Raw genomic sequence first — 23,719 nt, 5'->3', positions numbered from 1 at the left:
CTACATCTGGCCCCTGGCCCCTAAGTGAACTATCCTTTTTAATAGGTGGTGAAGAAAATGCAAATAAATGTACTTCTTTAAATTAGCAATAATTAACAGCTAGCAAGTGCCATTGTGTGTTATGTAAATGACAATGAATTCATGTGAAGCAACACATTATACATGATGTTTGTTCCATAGTCATTTATTTTCTTTGCCTTTGTAGAAAGTAGAATGCAGCATAACTTCTAGCAACTGGTGCCGTCTTATTCTTATATTATTGTCATACTTATCATGTCCTTTGTGTTATTTAAAGAGCTGGAACTGAACTGAGGAGTCTGAATGCAAAGCATGACAATGTCGAGCTCTGCTGACTGATGGAAACCAACTTAAGGGTGACACGGTTATAACTAAAGCATTACTTTTTCCATTCGTGTGATGCAATTACTGAATTGACTGTGGGTAATTCTCTCTTTTGTTTTACTATTCAAAGCTCTGTTTGTCAGTGAAAAACCTCTCAGAAGCCCGCAGGGTTAGAGTGAAATCTGGTTGAACCAATTCCGCAAGGTAAATACAATCATTCTGGTAAAGGTCAGGTCGACTTTTAAAATAAAAGTAAAATGTTTCAAGTCTAATTTTGTTTGTGCCACAGACTAGGGTTCCACCCTCTTGTGTTATGTGTGAGTTTATTTGAAGGTGTCTAGGTTTCATCAAGCTGACCCACTGAGAATGAGGATGTTTGAACCAACATATTTTCGAATGGAAAACATAAATACAAAATTTACAAGAAAAGTAAACCTGTACTCACCTAGTCATGGATTGGGGAATGTTTGTTTTAACAAATGGGATGGCTCCTTGTTTCTTCAAAACCTGCACCATCACACTGTCATGTGGCTTTGGGATACCGAGGTAACACGCAAGGCCAATGTTTGAGTCATGCCCCTAAGAAAAAGTAATTAAATACATACTGTCCATCTGAAAAGTTCGAATATGTATAACATTTACAACAATTACAAAAGTACTACTGAAACTTCTAAACATATACACATAGTTCCATCAATTCAAACATTTCCTACTTGATTCATGTCTAAGTGGCTTTTCTTCGTCATTAGTACAGAAAGCCCTGACTGCCAAAAAAGAACACTCTGGGTCACACCTCGTATTATTTACAGTTACATGGCAGAATACATCTACTGGACAATGGGGCACTCTTTTCAACTATTGGTTTTGATGTTAGTGTCACTTTTGGGATCTGCCCAGGAGCCAGCCAACTAGCTCTACGGTTGTACTTGCAAAATGATGCTGCTAGTTATAGCATAACATAACTGTATACAGACAGATTCCTGGCAATGTCTAGCAGTGGATGCCAGATGGTAAGATTCTCCTTACCAACCATGCAGAGTTTAGAGCAGGATTCTTAACGTTCATTAAACAATGTATTTAGAAAAAGAATCCCATGTTGTGCAAAAATGTACATATTGGAAGTCCCTGAGGATTTTCTTTGTAAGGTCATGGGACTCTGAGGTGACTTGCAAAGTCATTTAAACATATTCCAGATGGTATATTATTCTTATAATACCTTGCCCCACCATTGCCACAGAAACCACTTTAAACCTCGGTGTCTCACTCTTTCATACGAAATAGATAATACGTCTGCTTGCAGACATGAAGAATTAGATACATTTAATGTAAGTCAGATTAAAGAAAATGTTGTAGCTCAGAATGTGCGAAAACCTGAGTGATTCTGTTTCCTCTAATTAGAAAGCAAATATCCAACCTCTAACGCGTCCCCTTATAAATGTAACAATAAAAGACCAAATAAGGACATGTGCTAACACCAGCGAGTCTGCCTTTCCTGGTCGCCGCAGCAGCCCGGCCCAGTGAGGAGAGCCACTCGCCCACTCTCACTGGCTGATTTCACAAAGGCAGGCCAGCTCAAAAGCACTATCACAAGAGACAGTGGGCCTCATCCTTCCAGTACTGAGCCGGCAGGAAAGCTCCAAAATGTGCCACTGGGAGTAAAACTAAGGCGTGGGACACATACCTTGGCACACAACCTTGCTGGATTGCCCTTTACTCCTTCGGTGCCCCGAGCCTGCATTGCATCATTGAGTTGTGTTGCCGTCGCCTTTACCCTGAGCAGCAGAGTCCACTCCAGGTAGCACGGATGTGAGGTGATGATGCCTCGAGACGAAGAAGAGTCTGCAAGACACTCTGGCTATGCATTGCCTGCTGCACCGGTCCTAATAAACCTCACCTTTGAAGGAAGAGCTACACTTAACGCATTTAAAGTTGTCAATTACTGGCATTTTGTGGTGCTCAGCAGCTGAAGTGGAGCAGGCCATGCACAACATATTGCTTCTATATATTCAGTTGCTGCAGAGAAACTGGTAAGGAGCTGCAATTGAGAGCTTTTTGGAATTCTTACTCCATGTTCCTTGGCTTTCCTGGAGAAAATTCATTTACACTGGACTAACGTTTCCGAATAACTGGAATTGAGCCTTATGTGAAATTCCTGAAAACTTTACTTGGGAGCACAGGAGCAATGCAAACTACCAGAACGTGAGTGGTTGTCGTTCTTGGCTCTACTGTTTTTTAGGGCTGTTAATCTAACTGCAAAATGTGTCATCACTTCCAAAATGAAAGCAATTGACATTAAAATGGGATTAAATGCTTGTATCTTATTAGTTGTGGCACATTCCTGTCCTCTCCCTGTCATACAACACAACACAGCAAGTTTCATTGCTGCATTGCGTTCTATAACTTGTTGTAAATCTGCTACCGATACGTCATCAACATGAAAGCAAAATCGGAGAGAAGATTATGGGCTGGGTAAAGTGGGAGAGATAGTGCTTGGTGTGTCCATCAAGTTCATATCTTCCTTGACTGCGCAACCAGACGTTTCCCCTGTCTGCATGGATTTCTCCCTAAAATATATGCATGTTCCTGCTTACAGCTTTTTCAATTGCAGGCAAGATCTACATACAGAAAGTAATCAAAACTGCAATAGAATGACTTTCTGCAGACAATTATAAGACAAAGGAATGGCAGGACAGTGACAAGAATGACGGGGTATCAAGGTGACAATAACGGAGGCAGGGTGACTGTGCTAGAAATCAAAGAGGGGACAATAAGTGAGAGACAGAGAGATTCGGAGCATCAGCGGTGGAGTGGCGATGTGAGAAACACCAGTGGTGTTGCAATGAGAGACTGCAGTGGAGTGACAATGTGGGAGAACATTTGAGTGACAATCTGTGAGTGCAAGGAATGAAAATGAGAGAAAACATCTGTGTGTCAATGACTGAGTGAAAGGAATATAAATGAGAAAGGCAGTAGTGAAGTTTCAAGATGAGAAGGCAGCGAGAGAGCTGTGTGGTAATAGGGAAAGGAAAGGTCAGATTGTGACAACTAGAGAGGTCTGTGTGTGTCAAAGAGAGCACAGGTAGTGATAGTGAGAGAGGCAGCAGTCAAGTAACAATGAGAAGGCATGGCGAGTGACAAGGAGCTAGAGCAGTGGAGGGACAATGATAGAGAGTAGTGGAGTGAGTATGAGGAGGGAGAATGCCTGAAAGTTACCTTTCATCATGCACCTGAAGCAAGGATGACAAAGAACTCTTTAAAATGGTTGTAAAGTTTGTGGTTGTTACTTAGTATATAGCTGCCTGCCTTGAGAAAGAAATCTATGCTGATCATAGATGCTGGAAGCAGGGATGTAGAGGAATGCTGAAGCACCCTCAAATTGGAGTTCAAAGGTGAAAGGTTTAGGGTGAATGAGCAATAAAGAGGCCTTTGAAAAACAGAGGACAAACATCAGGCTATGTCTTCTGACTAATTGCTGCTTATTCAATTAACATGGAGTCTGGTTTTGTCTTTTCTTTGTCGGGCTAAAAAGTGAGATAATTTTTGTTAGAAATTGGGTTTTTGGTTGGCTGTCCGGTTGCCCTCTGTCCAAACAAGAACCCTCACTCAAGTCAGGGTAAGTCACACACAATCCAAAATCAGCCTGTGCCCACCCTCTGGTAGCTTGGCACGAGCAGTCAGGCTTAACTTAGAAGGCAATGTGTAAAGCATTTGTGCAATAAATCATACACCATAATATACCACCACAAAAATACACCACAGTGTGTTTAGAAAAATATATAATATTTATCTGAGTATTTGCAGGTCGAAACGATCAAAGATGCAATATGAATTTGTAAATATATCACTAAAAAGTGATATAAAGTGTCTTAAGTCTTTAAAAAGCAAACAAAGTCTCTTTAAAGCACAAAGTACCTGGTTTCTGGTGGAAATTCTCAGCAGCGGGCCGCAGAAGAGGAGATGTGTGGAAAAATGGTGTGTGCTTCCGTTACGCCCCTTCACACACAGACTTGCGCCGTTATTTTTCATGGGAGGAGACGTGCGTCGTTCTACGGGAGTAAAAATGGTGTGTGCGCCGGTTGCGCCCCTTCACACACGGACTTGCGTTGTTATTTTTCACTCGGGGAAGACGTGCGTCGTTTTCCGGCACCCGGACCGTCTCCATCTATGGGTCGCGGAGATTACCAGATGTCCAGTGTCTGTGCGTGGATTCTCCTGCTTGTTTTCCGGCTGCGTGTCGTTCCGCGGGGCTGTGCGTCAAAGTTTCGATCTCACAGCAGGCGTTGCGTCGATTTCTCCTCTGGAAGTTGGGCGGCGTTGTCCTTGCAAGGCCGTGCGTCGAAGTTCCGGTCGTCCCGAATGAGTCGCGTCGATCAGCGTCGGTGTGCGGCGTTTTTCTCACCGCGGAACAAGCTGTGCGTCGAAAAATTCGGCGCACGAAGCGTCCAAGTGAAAGAGAGAAGTCTTTTTGGTCCTGAGACTTCAGGGAACAGGAGGCAAGCTCTATCCAAGCCCTTGGAGAGCACTTTTACAGCCAGACAAGAGTTCAGAAAGGCAGCAGGCCAACAGCAAGGCAGCAGTCCTTTGTAGAAAAGCAGACAGGTAAGTCCTTTGAGCAGCCAGGCAGTTCTTCTTGGCAGGATGTAGTTTCTGGTTCAGGTTTCTTCTCCAGCAAGTGTCTGATGAGGTAGGGCAGAGGCCCTGTTTTATACTAAGTTGTGCCTTTGAAGTAGGGGTGACTTCAAAGAGTGTCTAAGAAATGCACCAAGCCCCCTTTCAGTTCAATCCTGTCTGCCAGAGTCCCAGTGGGGGGTGTGGCAGTCCTTTGTGTGAGGGCAGGCCCTCCACCCTCCCAGCCCAGGTAGACCCATTCAAAATGCAGATGTATGCAAGTGAGGCTGAGTACCCTGTGGTTGGGGTGTGTCTGAGTGAATGCACAAGGAGCTGTCAGCTAAACCTAGCCAGACGTGGATTGAAGGGAACAGAAAGATTTAAGTGCAAAGAAATGCTCACTTTCTAAAAGTGGCATTTCTAGAATAGTAATATTAAATCCGACTTCACCAGTCAGCAGGATTTTATATTACCATTCTGGCCATACTAAATATGACCTTCCTGCTCCTTTCAGATCAGCAGCTGCCACTTCAACAGTGTATGAGGGCAGCCCCAATGTTAGCCTATGAAGGGAGCAGGCCTCACAGTAGTGTAAAAACGAATTTAGGAGTTTTACACTACCAAGACATATAACTACACAGGTACATATCCTGCCTTTTACCCACACAGCACCCTGCTCTAGGGGTTACCTAGGGCACACATTAGGGATGACTTATATGTAGAAAAAGGGGAGTTCTAGGCTTGGCAAGTACTTTTAAATGCCAAGTCGAAGTGGCAGCGAAACTGCACACACAGGCCTTGCAATGGCAGGCCTGAGACAAGGTTAGGGGGCTACTGAAGTGGGTGGCACAACCAGTGCTGCAGGCCCACTAGCAGCATTTAATCTACAGGCCCTAGGCACATATAGTGCACTCTACTAGGGGCGTATAAGTAAATTAAATAGCCAATCATTGATAAACCAATCAATAGTACAATTTACACAGAGAGCATATGCACTTTAGCACTGGTTAGCAGTGGTAAAGTGCCCAGAGGTCAAAAGCCAACAACAACAGGTCAGAAAAAATAGGAGGAAGGAGGCAAAAAGTTTGGGGATGTCCCTGTCAAAAAGCCAGGTACAATCATTTTGTAAAGTGAACTATGTGACAATCTTGCTGGGGCACAGGATGTGGGATAGGAAAGGCTGCAGGATGCAATTTTTTCTAATATAAAAATTTAAATGCATAAATGAACTGTACAATTATTGCAAAATATGTAGTACGAAATCACGTGGTACAATTTTTTCTGTAATTCTAAATTGTGATGTAAAAAAAGTTTTAATAAGATAAATGATGCACAATTGATTCATATGATAAATATTTGCCGAACATGATTTCCACATATCTTTTGTGCACTGTATATTTTCATCAGTAAAATGCATGCCTGTGCAAATGAGCTACCAGACCATTGTTTAGTAAAATTGCCGAAGGGACATGGCTCATTCACTACATTAATTCTTTGTGTTACTCATGGATCTTTCACAGTAGTTATGACTTCAGTGACGTAACAGTGATGGCAGCACCCTCGCCATGAAAACTGTTCCAGCACCACCGTATAGTATTTGTTTCTCCCTTCCATTCGCATTCTCTAATACTGCATGCTTAGAATCAGCAGGAACAAATGTTGATGTGTTCCTTCAACTCAAATGTTGCTTGTATCTTTCTACTGGCTACATTCTTTTTACATGTGTGAACTAGTGCCTTTGTCATGTAAATGTTTTAATTAACTGTTTCATGATTAATAAATACAATACCATGAGAAATACAATACAACTTCACTGTTATCGCTGCACTTAGCAAGCAAGAATTCTCATCCTAACACATTTCCAAGCCTTAATCATCTCCTATTTTGAATAAAAATGCCATAGTTATGTTAGGAAACTTTCAGCATTTTTTAAAATCATATTTCTTTTATTGTTTTCAAAATCAAGTAAATGCACATCAACAATTAATATCAATTCCTACCCACCCAAACAGGAACAAATAAAGCAGTCACTTGCACAACATACATAATAGCTTGTACATTGGCATTTGATCAGCACATCTCGCTATTTCAGCTCTATACTCAGGTATGTGACTTTCTTTATTATCTTTCTCCAATCAAACCATCAGTCCACTACCCAATCTTGTCAAGTCTCTATATTCTACTCTAGTTCACCCTGTACACATACTTCCACCATACCACTCAGCTAGGCCTACCTGGGACCCTACACTCCACCCGTCCATTCAGCAAATTCCCACATCCAGTGTTTCTTGATGGATATCTTGTTCATCATCCACCTCAGAGTAACACATTTCTTGGCTATTGCCAGCCCCAGTTCTAATACGTTCACCATGCGTTTGTATTGCGTAGGTCGTGGCACGAGCCCCTTCAGGCACAGCTACACTGTTGGCTGGATTACGAGGTCCGTCAGATCCCTAAGTTTGTCGACCACCTCCCTCCAGAAGGCACCCACCCCAGGGCAAGCCCACTACACATGTACATATGTACCCTGCACGATCTTGCATTTAGGGCACTGCTCCAGTCGGGTGGGATCAAGCCTGTGCAGCCATTGTGGGTGCTAAGTAGTTCCTATGTACACATTTCTAATGAATCAGCCTTAAGCGGGCATTTTGAGTTACTTTACAACATTTGCCTATCGTTGTCAAACATTTATGCTTCTGTCTCTAGATCATCCTCCCACTGGGTCCTAAGCCTTTTACTTCGGGTAACCGTGGTAGGCAGAAGCATGCCATAAAGATGTGTAATAAATATACTACTATTCCCTAGCTCCAGGAGTGCTTGATTAGCTATATTTGTCTCCAGTTCTTGAGGGAACCTCTCCCAGGCCTTACATACAGCTGCTGCTATACCAGCATATGCTAGGAGGCCTTTATCCGCCCGCCTCCCATTGTGGTGCAGAAGGTTTCGTAACTGATCACCCGGCCATCCTCATATAGCTCGCTCATGGTAAATTGTGCATTCCCCTCCGCTATGGCTCTCAAAAAATAATGGTATCTGGAGGCAGACACCTGTGTGCCATGGACTCAGCTTTTCCATAGAGATAAATAGATCGTCCTTCCTTTTGGTTACCCATTCCCTAATTTCCAACTGAGTCCTCACGTGTAATGGCAGTGTAGACCTTTTTTCTAGGAACCAGAGGCAATGCTAACACCTCCCTTGGTTGAACCAGACATTTCAAAATATCACCCACTGGGTCAGTGGCATCCACCTGAAACCAGGGCACCACATATGGTGTATAGGAAGTCCAATAGTAGGCCCAGAAATCCAGTGCCTGCATCCCCCTTCATTACCATGGCGACCTCAGGACATATAAGCTTATTCTTGCACAACAGCTCCTCCGTAAAGTATTCTAAGGAGTTTGTCTAGTTTGCGGAAGTATGTCCCAGGAATACACAATGACATGCTGTAATATATATAAAACTCTTGGTAAGAATATCAGTTCACTTATGGCTATATAACCTATTATGGTCATGGGGAATCATAGCCATCTACTCATTTCTCCACTCAAGGCTAAGCAGCAGCCTGCTCACATTCACCTGATAAGTTTCTGTCATGTCTGAGTTCAAATATATACCTAGGTATTTAACCTGTTTGCTCTGCACTTTGACTGTGGGTGTGTCTTGTACCCCTCCTGGACCCTGTGATATTAGATATAACACTGATTTATCAGCATTCAGGATAAAGTCAGAGGAGGTCCCCACTTCTTTTATGGTGTTATTGAGAGTTGCCCAGTTATTCGCATGGTCCCTCAGGGTCAGCAGGATGTGGTCCACATATTAGGATACTATTACCCTCTTGCCATCATCAAAACACCAATATCCACACGTCTTCTGCATATAATCTGTGCCAGTTGTTTTATGACCATAGCAAATATCAGGGGAGAGACAGGGCACCCATGTCATATCCCTCTCTCTATCAGCCAGGTATCTGATTTTCTTTGTCCCACCTTCACTCTGACTATGTTGTCAGTTTATAGTAGCTTCACCCATCTAGGGTAGTCCTCCCCAGTCTGTATCTGCGGAGGGTCCTATCCATGAACAACCAGTCAACTGTATTGAACACTGTATGGGTGTCCAAAGTCACCAAGGCACAGGTCCCCCCCTTTCCCCAGCTTGCCCAGTAATGAGAAATGCCTTCTGGATATTAGTAGTGGTGTTTCGTTCCCCCACAAACTCTGCTTGATCTGTGTTTACAATCTTTTCCACCACCTTCACTAGTCTGTGGGCTAGGATCTTCCCCAGGATTTTTGCATCCACCGTAATCATCAACATTGGCCGATATGATTCGCCTTCTGCTGGGTCCCTCCCACCTTTAAGTAGGGTCACTATATGTGCTTCCCTCAGCGATGCATGCACCACTCCCCTTTCAAATTCATCCCTATACATATCCAATTATGGCTTCCAGAGTAGATCCACAAATGTGTGGTAGAATTCTACCATTAACTCGTCATTGCCTAGAGCTTTCTCTGTGTTCATATTTGTAATAGCCCATATGATGTCCGTTTCCTCTAGTGAAACATTGAAACATTCAATTGAGCCCTCATTTCCCCATCCACTTGGGGTAACTGCGCCTTGTCTAGTATGGTCTCTATGTCTGTTTCAGGAACCTGAGCCTGTTGCATAAATAGTGCTGAGTAAAAGTCAGCATCTTGGAAAGTCAGCATTTCTCCATTCACACCCTTGATAGTTACCATTGTGTTACACCTCTCTCTCCATTGAGCAGCCACGCCAACAAGCTACCTGCAAAGTCACCTTGTTCATGTTGTGCCTCTGTGTATAAAGGATTATCATGTTTCCCTAGTGTGTCGTAGGCTTCATCTAGTTCAGTGCGTAGGTTAGTTTGTGCTTCCCATACGTCATCTGTGTGTGGGGCCTGCCTATTTATGCCCACTATCTGTTGTTTCAGGCGCGTAACTGTGTTACCCAGTGACCGTTGCGCTCCATATGTTAGAGCCATACATTTCCCCTGATAGTTAATTTAAATGCTTCCCATAAAATTCCTGCCGATTGAACAGTACTTGCCTGTAAGCCTGATCATCAGCACCTGGGATTGAAAGCACCATTGTAGCATTGGTGAGATATAGGCCTGACCCTGCAACTCCACAGCAAGTGGGGAGTGGTCCGACAGTGTGCGATCGAGGTATTGTATATCTCCGAACTGCGCCAACTTGTATGGATGTGTAAAGATACAATCTATCCTGCAGAATGTCCCATGTGGTGGAGAGTAGAGTAGTGTCTGCCCATGCCATGCCTGCCACAACTCCACCAAATGTAGTGTGGCCATCCCCTTTAATAGTGCTCATGAGGACCTACCCAGTGGTTGTGTAGTGGTCATTGAACTATCTAACTCCCTGCTCAGCACACAATTGCAGTCCCCCATCCATAGAATAGCATAATGTGTGTATGGTGCCAGCAGATGTGTCCCCACCCATAGAAGTCTGGTCTATCTATATTTGGTGCATATGTGTTAAGAAGTACCGTCTGTTTGCCATCAATGTCACCCACCACACCAATATATCGCCTGTCTGCTGCCTTCAAGATCATATCTGCCTTAAAAGGAATGCTGGTGTCCACCCACAATAAACTCCTCGTGCAGAGGAGGTGAAACTGGCATACCACACTTGGCCTCCCCATTTTGATCAGATCTTGTCATGTTCATGTGACAGCAAGTGTGTTTCTTGTAGCATTACTATCTTTGCTTGAGGCTAGCTGAGATAGGACCATATTCTCTGTCTTTTGATCAGGTTTTGAATCCCCTTAACATTCCAGGATATTATTTTCACCCCCATGTAAGAGATATATGGTTCGTTCATGCCTGGCTCCCTCCCTGTGCCTGTAAATGACTGCCCTGCCCAGTTTGCCTGCTTTGTTCCCCAAATCCCCATAACCGAACTACCCCCATCACCTTCCTGGGGGGCCCACCACAATCTAAACTCTGCAATTGTCACATTCGGTATCCACCAAATGTCCCACATATAAGAACAATCAAACATTCCCAAAACAGCACGCTGTTCATGTGTGCCCCGAGGTCAGGACTTCATCAGTTCCAGCGCTACTATTAATCAATTCACTCCAGGGGGGTTCATGACTGGCCTGCTGCTCTCTACGACATCTTCCCACTGGGTACCCACCGACTATTTCATGAAGAGCAATAGGCAGTAGGTGAGTACAATGATTATTGCTCCTGGTCCTGCTCTCTTCATTATGAGATGCACAGGGCTGCTCCGCAGTCCTCCATCCACCTAGACTGATGCGTAAGAACCATGCATGCACCCCTGGTGTCTCACTCTGTCTCAGGTATTTCCTAGCTCCTCCTCCCCATTAAGAAGTGATGCCCGGCTCTCCCTCAATCCCTGGTGCCTCCCTCTACTCAATGGGGCTCCCTGAGCCTTCCCTCCACTCCGAGTAACTCACCAGTTTCTGATTCCACCCAGTCTCTCTTGCCCTTCATCCCACAGCTTGTGTTTCCCATACAGCCCTTGGGGCTGCTGCAGAAAATTCTTTTGAGGTTTGATGCAACATGACCACGAAAACATCAAATCCATTGGCTTTGGCAAAGCTAGTTGTAATTTCCACTCTATGTAATTCCCTTGCTACTCAGAGCAAATATGAAGCTGTTGAGATGCTAAAGGTGGGATGTAATTTCCACTAATGCTGGCATTTTGGTGAATTAATGTCTACGCAGCAGATATTTGGACAACTTATTCCGGGGGCTCGAATGAAGAATTGTTATAGACAAACAAGAATGTAGATCTGTTGGAGGGCAGGAACCGGGGAGCTGGTCTTTCTACCACCTGTTTGTTATTTGAGAGACATCCTTCAGAGTGAAGCTCACTTCATAAAAATGCTGTACTCACATCATTGTAGGAAAACTAGTAAAGGATCTCACCTTGTAGGCATAGTCCTCCTTGATGCTGACCGGTACTCCATACAGCAGGCCTTTCTCCTTCTGTCTCTTCACCTCCTGAAGCTGCTCCTCACATTCAGGAAGGTATTTAGTCAGGCAATTCACCTGCCTGTGAACCTCCAAAGCCTTAAGTATAATAATATGCATTAATTGTCTTTACTATGTACCAGTGAGCAAAATTACTTACATATTCAAGTACTTAGTTCCGCCACTAGAACGAGGTAAAAGGCATTAGGGGCTATTCTGCATGGCTGACTGGGCTCGTATCTAAAAACCTGTTTGGATTACTCATAACACCTTTTTTCTTCCTGTATCACATACGCTCATTCCATTACTTCATTTATTAATTTATGTAGAATATTGTTTTTGTCCTCCACAACCACTAGCCACTGTTGCTGCGGTTTGATTACTCTTTTTTTTAAGCAAGAGCCCTAAATTGCACTTTTTTTTCTAAAACACGTGGATGAGTAATTTGTATTATAACTGATGTTGAATTTTTCACCTCAAAGATGAATGATGTTGGCAACAGTACACCTGAGGCTTTCTCTTGACAGATATCATGAGGGGTCTCCTTTTACCTACTACTTCACTAACATCACTTCTGGTTGAGTCCCATTTTGCTGTCTTCACTTCTACGCAACTGTGGGCTAGGTGTACTAAGGCCCGTATTTATACTTTTTGACGCTAAACTGCGCTTACGCAGTTTAGCGTAAAAAAAATTTGCGCCGGCTAACGCCATTTTGAAGCGCCATGCGGGCGCCGTATTTATTGAATGGCGTTAGCCGGCGTTAGCCGACCGGCGCTGCCTGGTGTGCGTGAAAAAAAACCACATACACCAGGCAGCGCCGGCGTAGGGGAAAATGGCGTATGGGCGTCTTAAAATGGGGCAAGGCAGGTTGAGGCAAAAAAATCGCCTCAACCCGATTTGCGCCATTTTTTTACGATGCCCAGACGCCATTTACATGACTCCTGTCTTAGCAAAGACAGGAGTCATGCCCCCTTGCCCAATGGCCATGCCCAGGGGACTTCTGTCCCCTGGGCATGGTCATTGGGCATAGTGGCATGTAGGGGGGCACAAATCAGGCCCCCCTATGCCACAATTTTTTTTTTTTTAAAATACTTACCTGAACTTACCTTAATGTCCCTGGGGTGGGTCCCTCCATCCTTGGGTGTCCTCCTGGGGTGGTCAAGGGTGGCAGGGGGTGTCCCTGGGGGCAGGGGAGGGCACCTCTGGGCTCATTCTGAGCCCACAGGTCCCTTAACACCTGCCCTGACCCAGGCGTTAAAATCCGGCGCAAATGCGGGTTTTTTTGACCCGCCCACTCCCGGGCGTCATTTTTGCCCGGGAGTATAAATACGACGCATATGCGTCGGAGTCATTTTTTAAGACGGGAACGCCTACCTTGCATCTCATTAACGCAAGGAAGGGGTTCACGCCAAAAAATGACGCTAACTCCAAGAACTTTGGCGCTAGACGCGTCTAACGCCAAAGTATAAATATGGAGTTAGTTTTGCGTCGAATTTGCGTCGAAATAAACGACGCAAATTCGGCGCAAACGGAGTATAAATACGGGCCTAAGTACTTTGACTCTAATGGATGGATCTGATAATATGAGTACCCTGCTCCTGTGTTCCTGTTATATTTTGGTGAAGCTTGAATTTTAATTGTTTTTTCTTTAATCTTACCGAGTTCTTGTCACATTTCAGTTGACCTGATATTGATACTGTTTTCTACATTTACCTTAGTAACACCTGGATGGTGTTTGTTTTGTGATTACTCAACTGATATGCCAATGTTGCATCTGGGCAGATATTATATTGTAAATTCTCTGCTGTTGCCCTCTTCCTGCTGCTTCTGTGCTCCTGTTTTACGTTCATGTTGTCTTTCTTTACTATTCTTCTCTGCACTTCAGTCTGGGCTGTCATTTTAATAGCTTAATGGCTGCACTCATGTCTCAACAGGGTGGTGTTGAATTTTGATTACTTTTCTGTTGCACTCTTGATGATGCTTCTGTTCTCATGTTTTATGTTCATGCCGCCTATCATACCTTTTATTCTGCTGCACTTGCATCGGGGTTGTCATTTTGAATTTCAGTGTTTGCACTCATGTCCAACTGGGGTGGTCTTGTATTTTGATTAATTTTCTGTTGCACTCCTACGGTGGTTACTGAGATGTGTGGACATGATAAGATGACTTTTCTATTGTAGTGTTCATGACACACTTTGGGCCTGATTTATACTTTTTTAGCACCGCACTTGCGTCAAATGCAGCGCAAAAAATAATAAATCAGGCCCTTTGTGTTTCATCTAATATATAAATATTTTCCCTGTTTTACTCAGTTCACTGCTTCATAGCACATGATGTAACGGGGTGGAAGACCTGATTTTGTTACTGTGCTTCTGCCGGACTAATACTGCACATGTGTGTCTTACTTTGAAGCTATTCTACTGTTATCGTGACTGCCATGTGGTTACTAAGGCCCATATTTATACTTTTTTAGCGCCGCATTTGCGTAATTTTTTTACGCAAAAGCAGCGCAAATTTACAAAATACAATTGTATTTTGTAAGTTTGCGCTGATTTTGCGTCAAAAAACGATGCAAATGCGGCGCTAAAAAAGTATAAATATGGGCCTATGTATTTTTGCCCGTATTTATACTTTTTTAGAGCCGTATTTGCACCACTTTTTAACGCAAGAGCGGCGCAAACTTACAAAATACAATTGTATTTTGTAAGTTTGCGCCGCTTTTACTTTAAAAAATGACGCAAATGCGGCGCTAAAAAAGTGTAAATATGGGCCTTAATCTTAATTCTCAGAGTGAACTTTAAGTGGTTTATTGTGATAATTTTAAGTAGCGTTTGGGACAGTCTGTCACGGTCGAATTTGTTGTACTGCTTAACTCTTGGTATATCTGAGTTCTAGTTCTATCTGAGATCTCAGTGTATATACCTCTTCAACACATGCAATAAGTTCCTAATACGTTCAAAAGGTTCTTGGTATATATCTGAGTTCTCTGCATTTCTGAGTTCTATAATTCCTTACGATTGTGCTTTTGAGGTGTTATTTGCTTTTGTGTGTTATTATTTACTTTTTAGCCTCAACTTTACCTCCAACCCTATCCCTCTGGTCTGCCATCTCTTACGGATTTTCGTTAGCCCTCTTCAACACAGTCAATACTTTGTCCCATTGAGTTATCTCAGTGGCCCCATTTCCTCGTGTATGAATAACTTCTAGCCCAACATTTCAACTTCTTTGGGCTATGAAGTTGAAGTTGAGATTGCTCAGCAACAATCATCCATTATTTTGAATGTTCATTAATCTGTTGATGTTGTGGTTTTGAATTGAATATGATATCTGTAACCTGCTCCATGAATTGACTGTCAATATAGAATTTTTCTCATTAACATTAATAATGGTATATTTTTAATGAAATGACTTGGTATTTATAAATATGCTAAACTGTCATGTAATGCACATGTAATAAGACAGATGGGATATCCGCCGTGTTTGTGATGGAGTAATCCATCCAACAAACTCCTAATCAGGCCCTCAACATGAATTTGTTTTGTTTTTTTGTTTTTACAGTCTGTAGCATTCACAATAGCTTCTATTGTCTACAAGCAATAAGAGTTTGAAGAATATCTTTGGAAAAGGTGGGATCTAAGGCAGTTGAGAAGTTGGGAACGCTATCAGGAGAAACTAAACATTATAATCTTTATGGTTCCTACAAACTCTGCCTGCTACTACAGATTTTGGACACACTGTAGATGAGGCTATGCTACTGTTCGTGCCATGGAAATGCGCATGTTATGGACAAATAGATCATACGGACAATTTTCAAAAAGATTGTACTCATGCTTTTTTTAACCTCAGTAAAGTTGCCATAAATAATTTGATACATTGCTACTTTTAATAGTATACAGGTTCTGATTGTTGCCTTGGTGCTGACAGTAGTTACTGGAGTACTCACTGTTCGTGCTCACAAATCCTTGCATGCAAAAACAAAATGTTTCTTTTACCTTCCACATGTAGGTGTAAAGGGCACTCTCTGGGGAGATTGAACCATCCTGTAGCCTTGCAGTCAGGTCTTTGAGAGACAGGGAAAGGATTTCGTTCATATTAACTTCTCCTTGCTGCAAAAACAATGTGTTGACAACAAAATATGTCAACTCATCTCTCAGAAACAGAAATGTACCTTTCACCTGTAATCAAACCTCTACAACATACACAGAGTTAATTTAATGACATTTATTTACTTAAAGGCACCATCCTGTGTGAATACATTTATGACATCATAATATGTCTCAAAATCAAGACAGACATCACCAAACAAACCAACATTCAAGAATGCTTTTGTTGCTTACTGTAAGTGAGGCAAATCTAGGTAAAGGGAACTGATTGTTTTCTTCACTGGATGCCCTTTGAAGATAGAGATGAAATCACAAACTTCTGACAAGGAACAAGCACAATGAAAGCACAATTAAATAAACCAACACATGATTGGTTGTTTAGGCTCCAGAGTGCATTTACCCTTGTATTTCAGCACCTGCCTTCCTGAATTTGATGTCATTTTTTGTTTGGCTTGCATGTGTGGACTGCAGTGTCAACAACAGACTACTAATATGGAGCGCTATTGAAAATGGTGATTAAATGAGGAAAAGGACAAGACAAAAAATTTAGGCTTTCTTGCAACATTGAAGAATAGGGGACCCGAGCCGAAGGGATCAACTACAAGTTTAAGGTCAGAGGACTTCCTACTCAATTTAGAGTACCTCTGCAGAGTTTGTTATTTGGTGCGGTGAACTATAAGTTCTCCTCACTTCAAGACAATGAATAAAACATGGGCACAGCCTATCTTCCTATCAGTACAGAGCCTTGGTGTGCAGTGAGCCTCCCAAAAATGTGCTGCCTAGAGGCTTGGCCTCACAGCGTTCTGTTAGACTTGAATTGATATGGCATGATCTTTCACTGGTGACAAGTGCCTCCTAGGTAACAACATATTAAAAAGGCCAGTACTGATACTGAAATGAAAGTCTAGGTCCTCTTCTTGCTTCCTCCTGACAGGGAGCTGGGTCCAGAGAAATCTTTTAAGGGAAAGTGACCTTGACCTAAGCACTCAGTGATAAGGAACCTATAGCCCTGCAGTGTCACCAGTATGAGACATGACCAAGTCAGACACTGCCTCCAGGACATTAAGGATAATCTTCCAAATAAGGTTTCTCTCCTGAGTCTACCTGTCCCATGAGTAGAATGCTTGACACCTTTGTTACTCAATTCCTTTTCAACACATTCAGTCATACCACACACTTTCCTTGCTTCATGCTGACCAAAGTCCTCTTCATTTCAATGGCAGTGAGTGGACTTATCACGATAAATCATTCCCTCAGGAAGAATGTTGCCACTTTTTATGGCCAAGAAAGCATTTTTATCCCTAGTGGTTGATTTCCTAACCGGAAAACTGTCTCCATGTTTCCATGATTTATAGTACCCCTGAATGGTGAGCCAGGGATAATGCCACTAATCACTAGGCAAAATAGGGAGGGCTGTACTGTGATTGACAAAGAGAAATAGACTAGAAGATCCTAATACCACCTGCTAGCATCTACTGAAACTCAACAGCCAGCAGTGCATGTAATCAAAATTGTAACATATAATCTGGTAGAGACTTCTAGCAGTAGATTTATTACTTCTTAAATCTTGGGCAGTACCACTGTGCACCAGTAGGTGGCATCAATTAGCTCTGCATTGGTATCGTCAGCTTCGTCCACACCGGATGTGATATGCATGTTGCTTATATAGGCGCCACCCAAGTGTGCTGACATTGGTTCTTTTCTTTCTGGACTATACAGAGCAAATCCAGAGAGAGCCACTTTGTGGATTACCTTTTTGACATTTTGTTAAAAGTTCATTTTGAGCATTTTTCCTAGCCTGCATAGGGCTACCCTCTAATAGTCTGTGGAATTTAGCCCTGTGGAGCCTGTCACAGGCAGATATCTGTTGCTCACCCACACTTGGTTTGCCTCTGGTGCCTAGAGCCAGGCCACGGCTTCAAGGCCTGATCTGACTGTCGACCGATAAACCTGAAGGTGGTCCGGGAACTTTCCCTGATCCTTCTTGTTGCCAGGTGACTCCTCAGTGTTCAAGATCATTGTAATAGAGAAGGTCCTGGGCACTCTTGCAGAGTCATTTTGGACAGTCATCTTTACACTCGACTCCAAGTCATCATCGTGTAAATCAGATAAAAAAAGCTAAAAAATCTAAGAAGTCGAAGTGCTCTTGTTTGCCCTGGTCCTAGGAGACTGTATGGTAGCACAGGACTTTCGGGACACCTATTTTCACATCCTTGTAATGCTGGCCCACATATATTACCTGTGAGTCACAAGTACTTTCAGTTTGCCAGCTCCACTTCAGCCTTACCAGTGTACCTTGGGTGTTCAGAAAGGTAATGGCTGTGGTTGCGGAGATCAGGGTTTCCAGTCTTCTACTTTGATGACTGGCTGTTGAAGGTAAGCTTGCCCCAGGCACTCGTCACCCACCTCCAGGCTACAGTGGACCTCCTGCATTAGTTGGTGTTCTCTATCAGTGTGCCAAAGTCACACCTGACTACATCTCAGATGCTCCCTTCCATCTGAGCCATTCTGGACCTAGTGCAGTTTTGGGCTTATACTCCAGAACAGTGAGTCTAGGATATTCAAGCTATGTTTCTGATGTTTCGGCCTCTATCCTGGGTTTTGGTGAGACTGACTCTGAGGTTGCTGGGCTTCATGCATCCTGCTAGTGACACATTCCCGTTGGCATATGCATGCTCTGCAGTGGGACCTGAAATCCCAGTGGGCGCAACAGCAGGGAATTCTCTCCAACCTGGTCCAGACAATGGAGGGAACCTCAAAAGATCTGCAGTACTGCCTGGCGAACTCCTATTGGGTGAGTGGCAGACACCGGTCTCTTCCTTACCCGGAGGTCACAGTAGTTACAGATGCATCACTCCTAGGTTGGGGCGGCCATCTGGGAGAGGATGAGATCAGAGAATTCTGGTCCCCTGTAGAATCTCAGCTATGGAGTTGAGAGGAATACACTTGACATTGAAGGCCTTCCTTCCTTCCATTAAAGCAGAGGATAGCTCAGGTTTTCACAGACAACATCACTGCTATATCTGGGATTGCAACAAACAGGAAGGGGTGGGCTTGCGGACCCTGTACCACGAGGCTCTGCACCTCTGGACATGGCTGGATCATCAGGATATCTTCCTGGTCATACGAAATTTAGTGGACTCTCTAAACGCCAAGACAGATTAACTCAGCCATAAATGCCTTGTGGATCACAAGTGACATCTCCACCTGGAGGTATTGCAAAGTCTCATCCATGAGTGGGAAGTCTTTTGGTTAGATCCATTCACCACCACTGAGAACGTGCAATGTCAGCACTTCTGCAAGTTGGAGTTTCCAAGGTGGCTCTTGCTCAGAGAAGCATTTAGACTCTAGTGGAATTCCGGCCTCCTGTATGCCTCTCTACTGATACTACTCCTGCCCAGAATTCTCAAAAAGATCAGGAACAACAGGGCCTCAGTCATGCTTGTAGTCCTTGTAGGAGGCTGGCCTGGCTTATAGTGGGTACCTGATGGTACTTACACCTTGTGCCAGGTCCAGTTATCCCTTATTAGTAGATTAGTAGTGTTCTAGCAGCTTAGGCTGATAGAGGTAGCTATAGCAGAGCAGCTTAGGCTGAACTAGGAGACATGCAAAGCTCCTACTATACCACTTATATCATATAGCACTATATCATAAGAATCATAATACTCAGAGTTACTAAAAATAAAGGTACTTTATTTTAGTGACAATGTGTCAGAAATATCTCAGAGGATATACTCCCTTAGGAGGTAAGTAAAATACACCAAATATACACACAAACCAAAATCAGGTAAGTAAACAGTTAGAAAAGTAGTGCAAACACTGTATAATACAATAGGATACAATAGGCCTAGTGGCAACACAAACCATATACTAAGAAAGTGGAATGAGAACCACTTAGGGACACAGGCCTAGTGTAGTGTGTAGAGGGTCGCTGGGAGTGTAAGAAAACACTAAGGGTGTCCAAGATTCCCCACCCCAAGACCCTGAAAAGTAGGAGTAAAGTTACCCTACTTCCCCAGAAACACACTAAAGTCGTGATAGGAGAGTCTGCAAAGACAACAACTGACTGCAAAGCACTGAAGATGGATTCCTGGACCCGAGGACCTGTAAAGGAAGGGGACCAAGTCCAAGAGTCACAAAAGTGTCCAGGGGGGGAAGGAGCCCACTAAACCCGGATGAAGGTGCAAAATGGTTGCCTCCGGGTGGAAGAAGCTGAAGATTCTGCAACAACGGAAGATGCCAGGAAGTTCTCCTTTGCAAAGAAGATGTTGCACGGCGTGCTGGAGGATGCAGAGTTGTTTCCACGCAGAAAGACCGCAAACAAGCTTTGCTAGCTGCAAAGTTCACGGTTGAAGAAAATGGGTGCTGCCCAGGCCTAGGAAGGACCAGAAGATCGCCCCTTGGAAAAGGAGACAGAGGGGGTGCTCAGCAGCACAGAGAGCCCACGCAAAAGCAGGCAGTACCCGCAGAAGCACTTGAGCAGGTGTTCAAGAAATCTGAGCATGGCGGTTTCCTCAACACTACAAAGGAGGGTCCCAAGAAGCCGGTGGTCAACTCAGCAATGCAGGACGGAGTGCTGGTGACCTAGGCTATGCTGTGCACAAAGGATTCCATGCAAAAGTGCACAGAAGCCCTAGCAGCAGCAGTTCATGCAGTACACAGGATTACTGTCTGGTGTGGGGGGGCAAGGACTTACCTCCACCAAATTTGGACAGAAGGATCTCTGAACTGTCGGGGTCACTTGGATCCAGCTCCTGTGTTCCAGGGACCACGCTCGTCAAGATGAGAGGGGACCCAGAGGACCGGTGATGCAGAAGTTTGGTGCCTGCATTAGCAGGGGGAAGATTCCGTTGACGCACAGGAGATTTCTTCTTGGCTTCCAGTGCAGGGTGAAGGTAGACAGCCCTCAGAGCATGCACCACCAGGAAACAGTCGAGAAAGCTGGCAGGATTAGGCACTACAATGTTGCTGGTAGTCATCTTGCTACTTTGTTGCGGTTTTGCAGGCGTCCTGGAGCAGTCAGCGGTCGAGCCTTGGCAGAAGTCGAAGAGGGAGATGCACAGGAACTCTGGTGAGCCCTTGCATTCGTTATCTCACGAGAAACCAACAGGAGAGACCCTAAATAGCCCTCAGAGGAGGATTGGCCACCTAACCAGGTAAGCACCTATCATGAGGGGTCTCTGACGTCACCTGCTGGCACCGGCCACTCAGAGGCCTCCATTGTGCCCTCACCCCTCCGCATTCAAGATGGCAGAGGTCTGGGACACACTGGAGGAGCTCTGGGCACCACCCCTGGGGTGGTGATGGACAAGGGAGTGGTCACTCCCCTTTCCTTTGTCCAGTTTCGCACCAGAGCAGGGGCTGGGCGATCTCTGAACCAGTGTAGACTGGTTTATGCAAGGAGGGCACCATCTGTGCCCTTCAAAGCATTCCCAGAGGCCAGGAGAGGCTACTCCTCTCAGGCCCTTAACACCTATTTACAAATGGAGAGGGTGTAACACCCTCTCTCAGAGGAAATCCTTTGTTCTGCCTTCCTGGGACTGGGCTGCCCAGACCCCAGGAGGGCAGAAGCCTGTCTGTGGGTTGGCAGCAGCGGTAGCTGCAGAGAAAACCCCAGAGAGCTAGTTTGGCAGTACCCGGGGTCCATGTTGGAGCCTCAGGGATGCATGGGATTGGCACCCCAATACCAGATTTGGCATGGGGGGACAATTCCATGGTCTTAGACATGTTACATGGCCATATTCGGAGTTACCATTGTGAAGCTACATATAGGTATTGACCTATATGTAGTGCATACGTGTAATGGTGTCCCCGCACTCACAAAGTTCGGGGAAATTGCCCTGAACAATGTGGGGGCACCTTGGCTAGTGCCAGGGTGCCCTCACACTTAGTAACTTTGCACCTAACCTTCACTAGGTGAGGGTTAGACATATAGATGACTTATAAGTTACTTAAGTGCAGTGTAAAATGGCTGTGAAATAACATGGACGTTATTTCACTCAGGCTGCAGTGGCAGTCCTGTGTAAGAATTGTCTGAGCTCCCTATGGGTGGCAAAAGAAATGCTGCAGCCCATAGGGATCTCCTGGAACCCCAATACCCTGGGTACCTAGGTACCATATACTATGGAATTATAAGGGTGTTCCAGTGTGCCAATCAGAATTGGTAAAAATGGTCACTAGCCTGCAGTGACAATTTTAAAGACAGAGAGAGCATAAGCACTGAGGTTCTGGTTAGCAGAGCCTCAGTGGCACAGTTAGGCACCACATAGGTAACACATTCAGGCCACAACCTATGAGCACTGGGGTCCTGGCTAGCAGGGTCCCAGTGAGACATATAAAACACACTGACAAATAGGGTTTCCACTATGAGCACTGGGGTCCTGGCTAGCAGAATCCCAGTGAGACAGTAAAAACACCCTGACATATACTCACAAACAGGCCAAAGGTGGGGGTAACAAGGCTAGAAAGAGGCTACCTTCCAACAGTCCTGGATAGGGCTTGGAGAGTATGGTATCCTGAAATCCTGAGCATTAGCATCAGTCCTCTGATCAGCTGCCCCTTCGGGACAATATCCTGTTGCAGCAACAGGGCAGGTTCCTACACCTGAACCTGCTTCTTGCATGGAGATTGACCGAAGGCAGCTGACAGTCTTTGGCCTGCCTTCAGAAGTATGTGAAATCATTCTGGCAGTCCCTCAACTAAGATAATATGCGCCTGCCTTGGGGAGAAGTTAGTGGCTTGGTGCACTGCCAAACATTTTGATCATCTCTCTGAACCATTTTCTGAGGTTCTGTTGTTTGTTATCTTGCCAACTTTAGCCAGGCAAGACTTTGCTTTGGGCACAGGTAAGGGTTATCTTTCAGCCATTTTGGCTTTCTTGCAGTTGCCAGATCTGCCCTCCCTGTTTTGGTCACCAGTTGTGACTTGTTTCCTAAAGGAACTCCAACAGATGTTTCCTCCATCCTCCAATCGGACCTGACGCTTTTGGTATGCTCACTATCGAAGCCTATGCACAGTTGTTCTTTACATCTTTTGACCATCAAAACAACCTTCTTTATGGCCATTACATCGGCCAGGAAGGTTAGCAAGCTTCAGGCACTCTTGGTGCTCTTGGTGAACATACATCACCTTCTTCCCAAACCAACTGGTCTTCTGCACCCATCTTCCTTTCTTGTGAAAGATGGTAATGCCTTTACACGTCTGCCAAAATATCACACTCTAAGCTTTATTCCCTCTGCCCCACATTTCCAAAGAGATGGAAGGACTTCATTGCCTAGACCCAAAGAGAGCATTGTCATTACACAATGATCGTACCAAGGAACATCGGGTGGGTGATCAACTCTTCACTGGGCTCACTGGAGCGAAGAACTGGAAGGATGTGCAGAAATGGACCAGCTCGAGGTGGATTGCACTCTGCAGTAAAATCTGCCACGTATTAGCCAAGAAGCAACCCCCTGCGGGCTTGCAGGGTCACTCCACCAGAGCAAAGGCTCCGACCACTGCGTTAAGTCTTGGAGAAGGCCGTCAACAGACAACTAACCCACTTCCTAGAGGAGAACCGCTCCCTGGACCCTTCCCAATCTGGATTCTGCAGCAACCACAGCACCAAAACCACCCTCATTGCCGCCACCGACGACATCAGAACAATACTGGACAGCGGAAACCGCGGCCCTCATCCTCATGGACACCTCGC

At 44.6% G+C, this 23,719-nt stretch overlaps 1 protein-coding gene across 3 annotated transcripts in view; it reads right to left on the bottom strand.

The window, feature by feature from the left end:
* Positions 1 to 23,719, bottom strand: part of LOC138293504 (vitamin D3 hydroxylase-associated protein-like) — a 203,123-nt gene that overhangs the window by 117,652 nt on the left and 61,752 nt on the right. For all 3 annotated transcript variants that reach the window (XM_069232744.1, XM_069232745.1, XM_069232743.1), the window contains exons 2-4: positions 15,916 to 16,029; positions 11,878 to 12,021; positions 788 to 921 (exon numbers count right to left, since the gene is read on the bottom strand). In XM_069232744.1, coding sequence (XP_069088845.1) covers positions 788 to 921; positions 11,878 to 12,021; positions 15,916 to 16,029 — 392 coding nt within the window. The remainder of the gene's footprint in view (positions 1 to 787; positions 922 to 11,877; positions 12,022 to 15,915; positions 16,030 to 23,719) is intronic.

The sequence above is a fragment of the Pleurodeles waltl genome, chromosome 4_2, assembly GCF_031143425.1.
Source record: "Pleurodeles waltl isolate 20211129_DDA chromosome 4_2, aPleWal1.hap1.20221129, whole genome shotgun sequence".
In the NCBI taxonomy this organism is placed as follows: Eukaryota; Metazoa; Chordata; class Amphibia; order Caudata; family Salamandridae; genus Pleurodeles; species Pleurodeles waltl.
The sequence above is the reverse complement of the archived record's forward strand: the minus strand, read 5'-3'. Positions and strand labels throughout refer to the sequence as shown.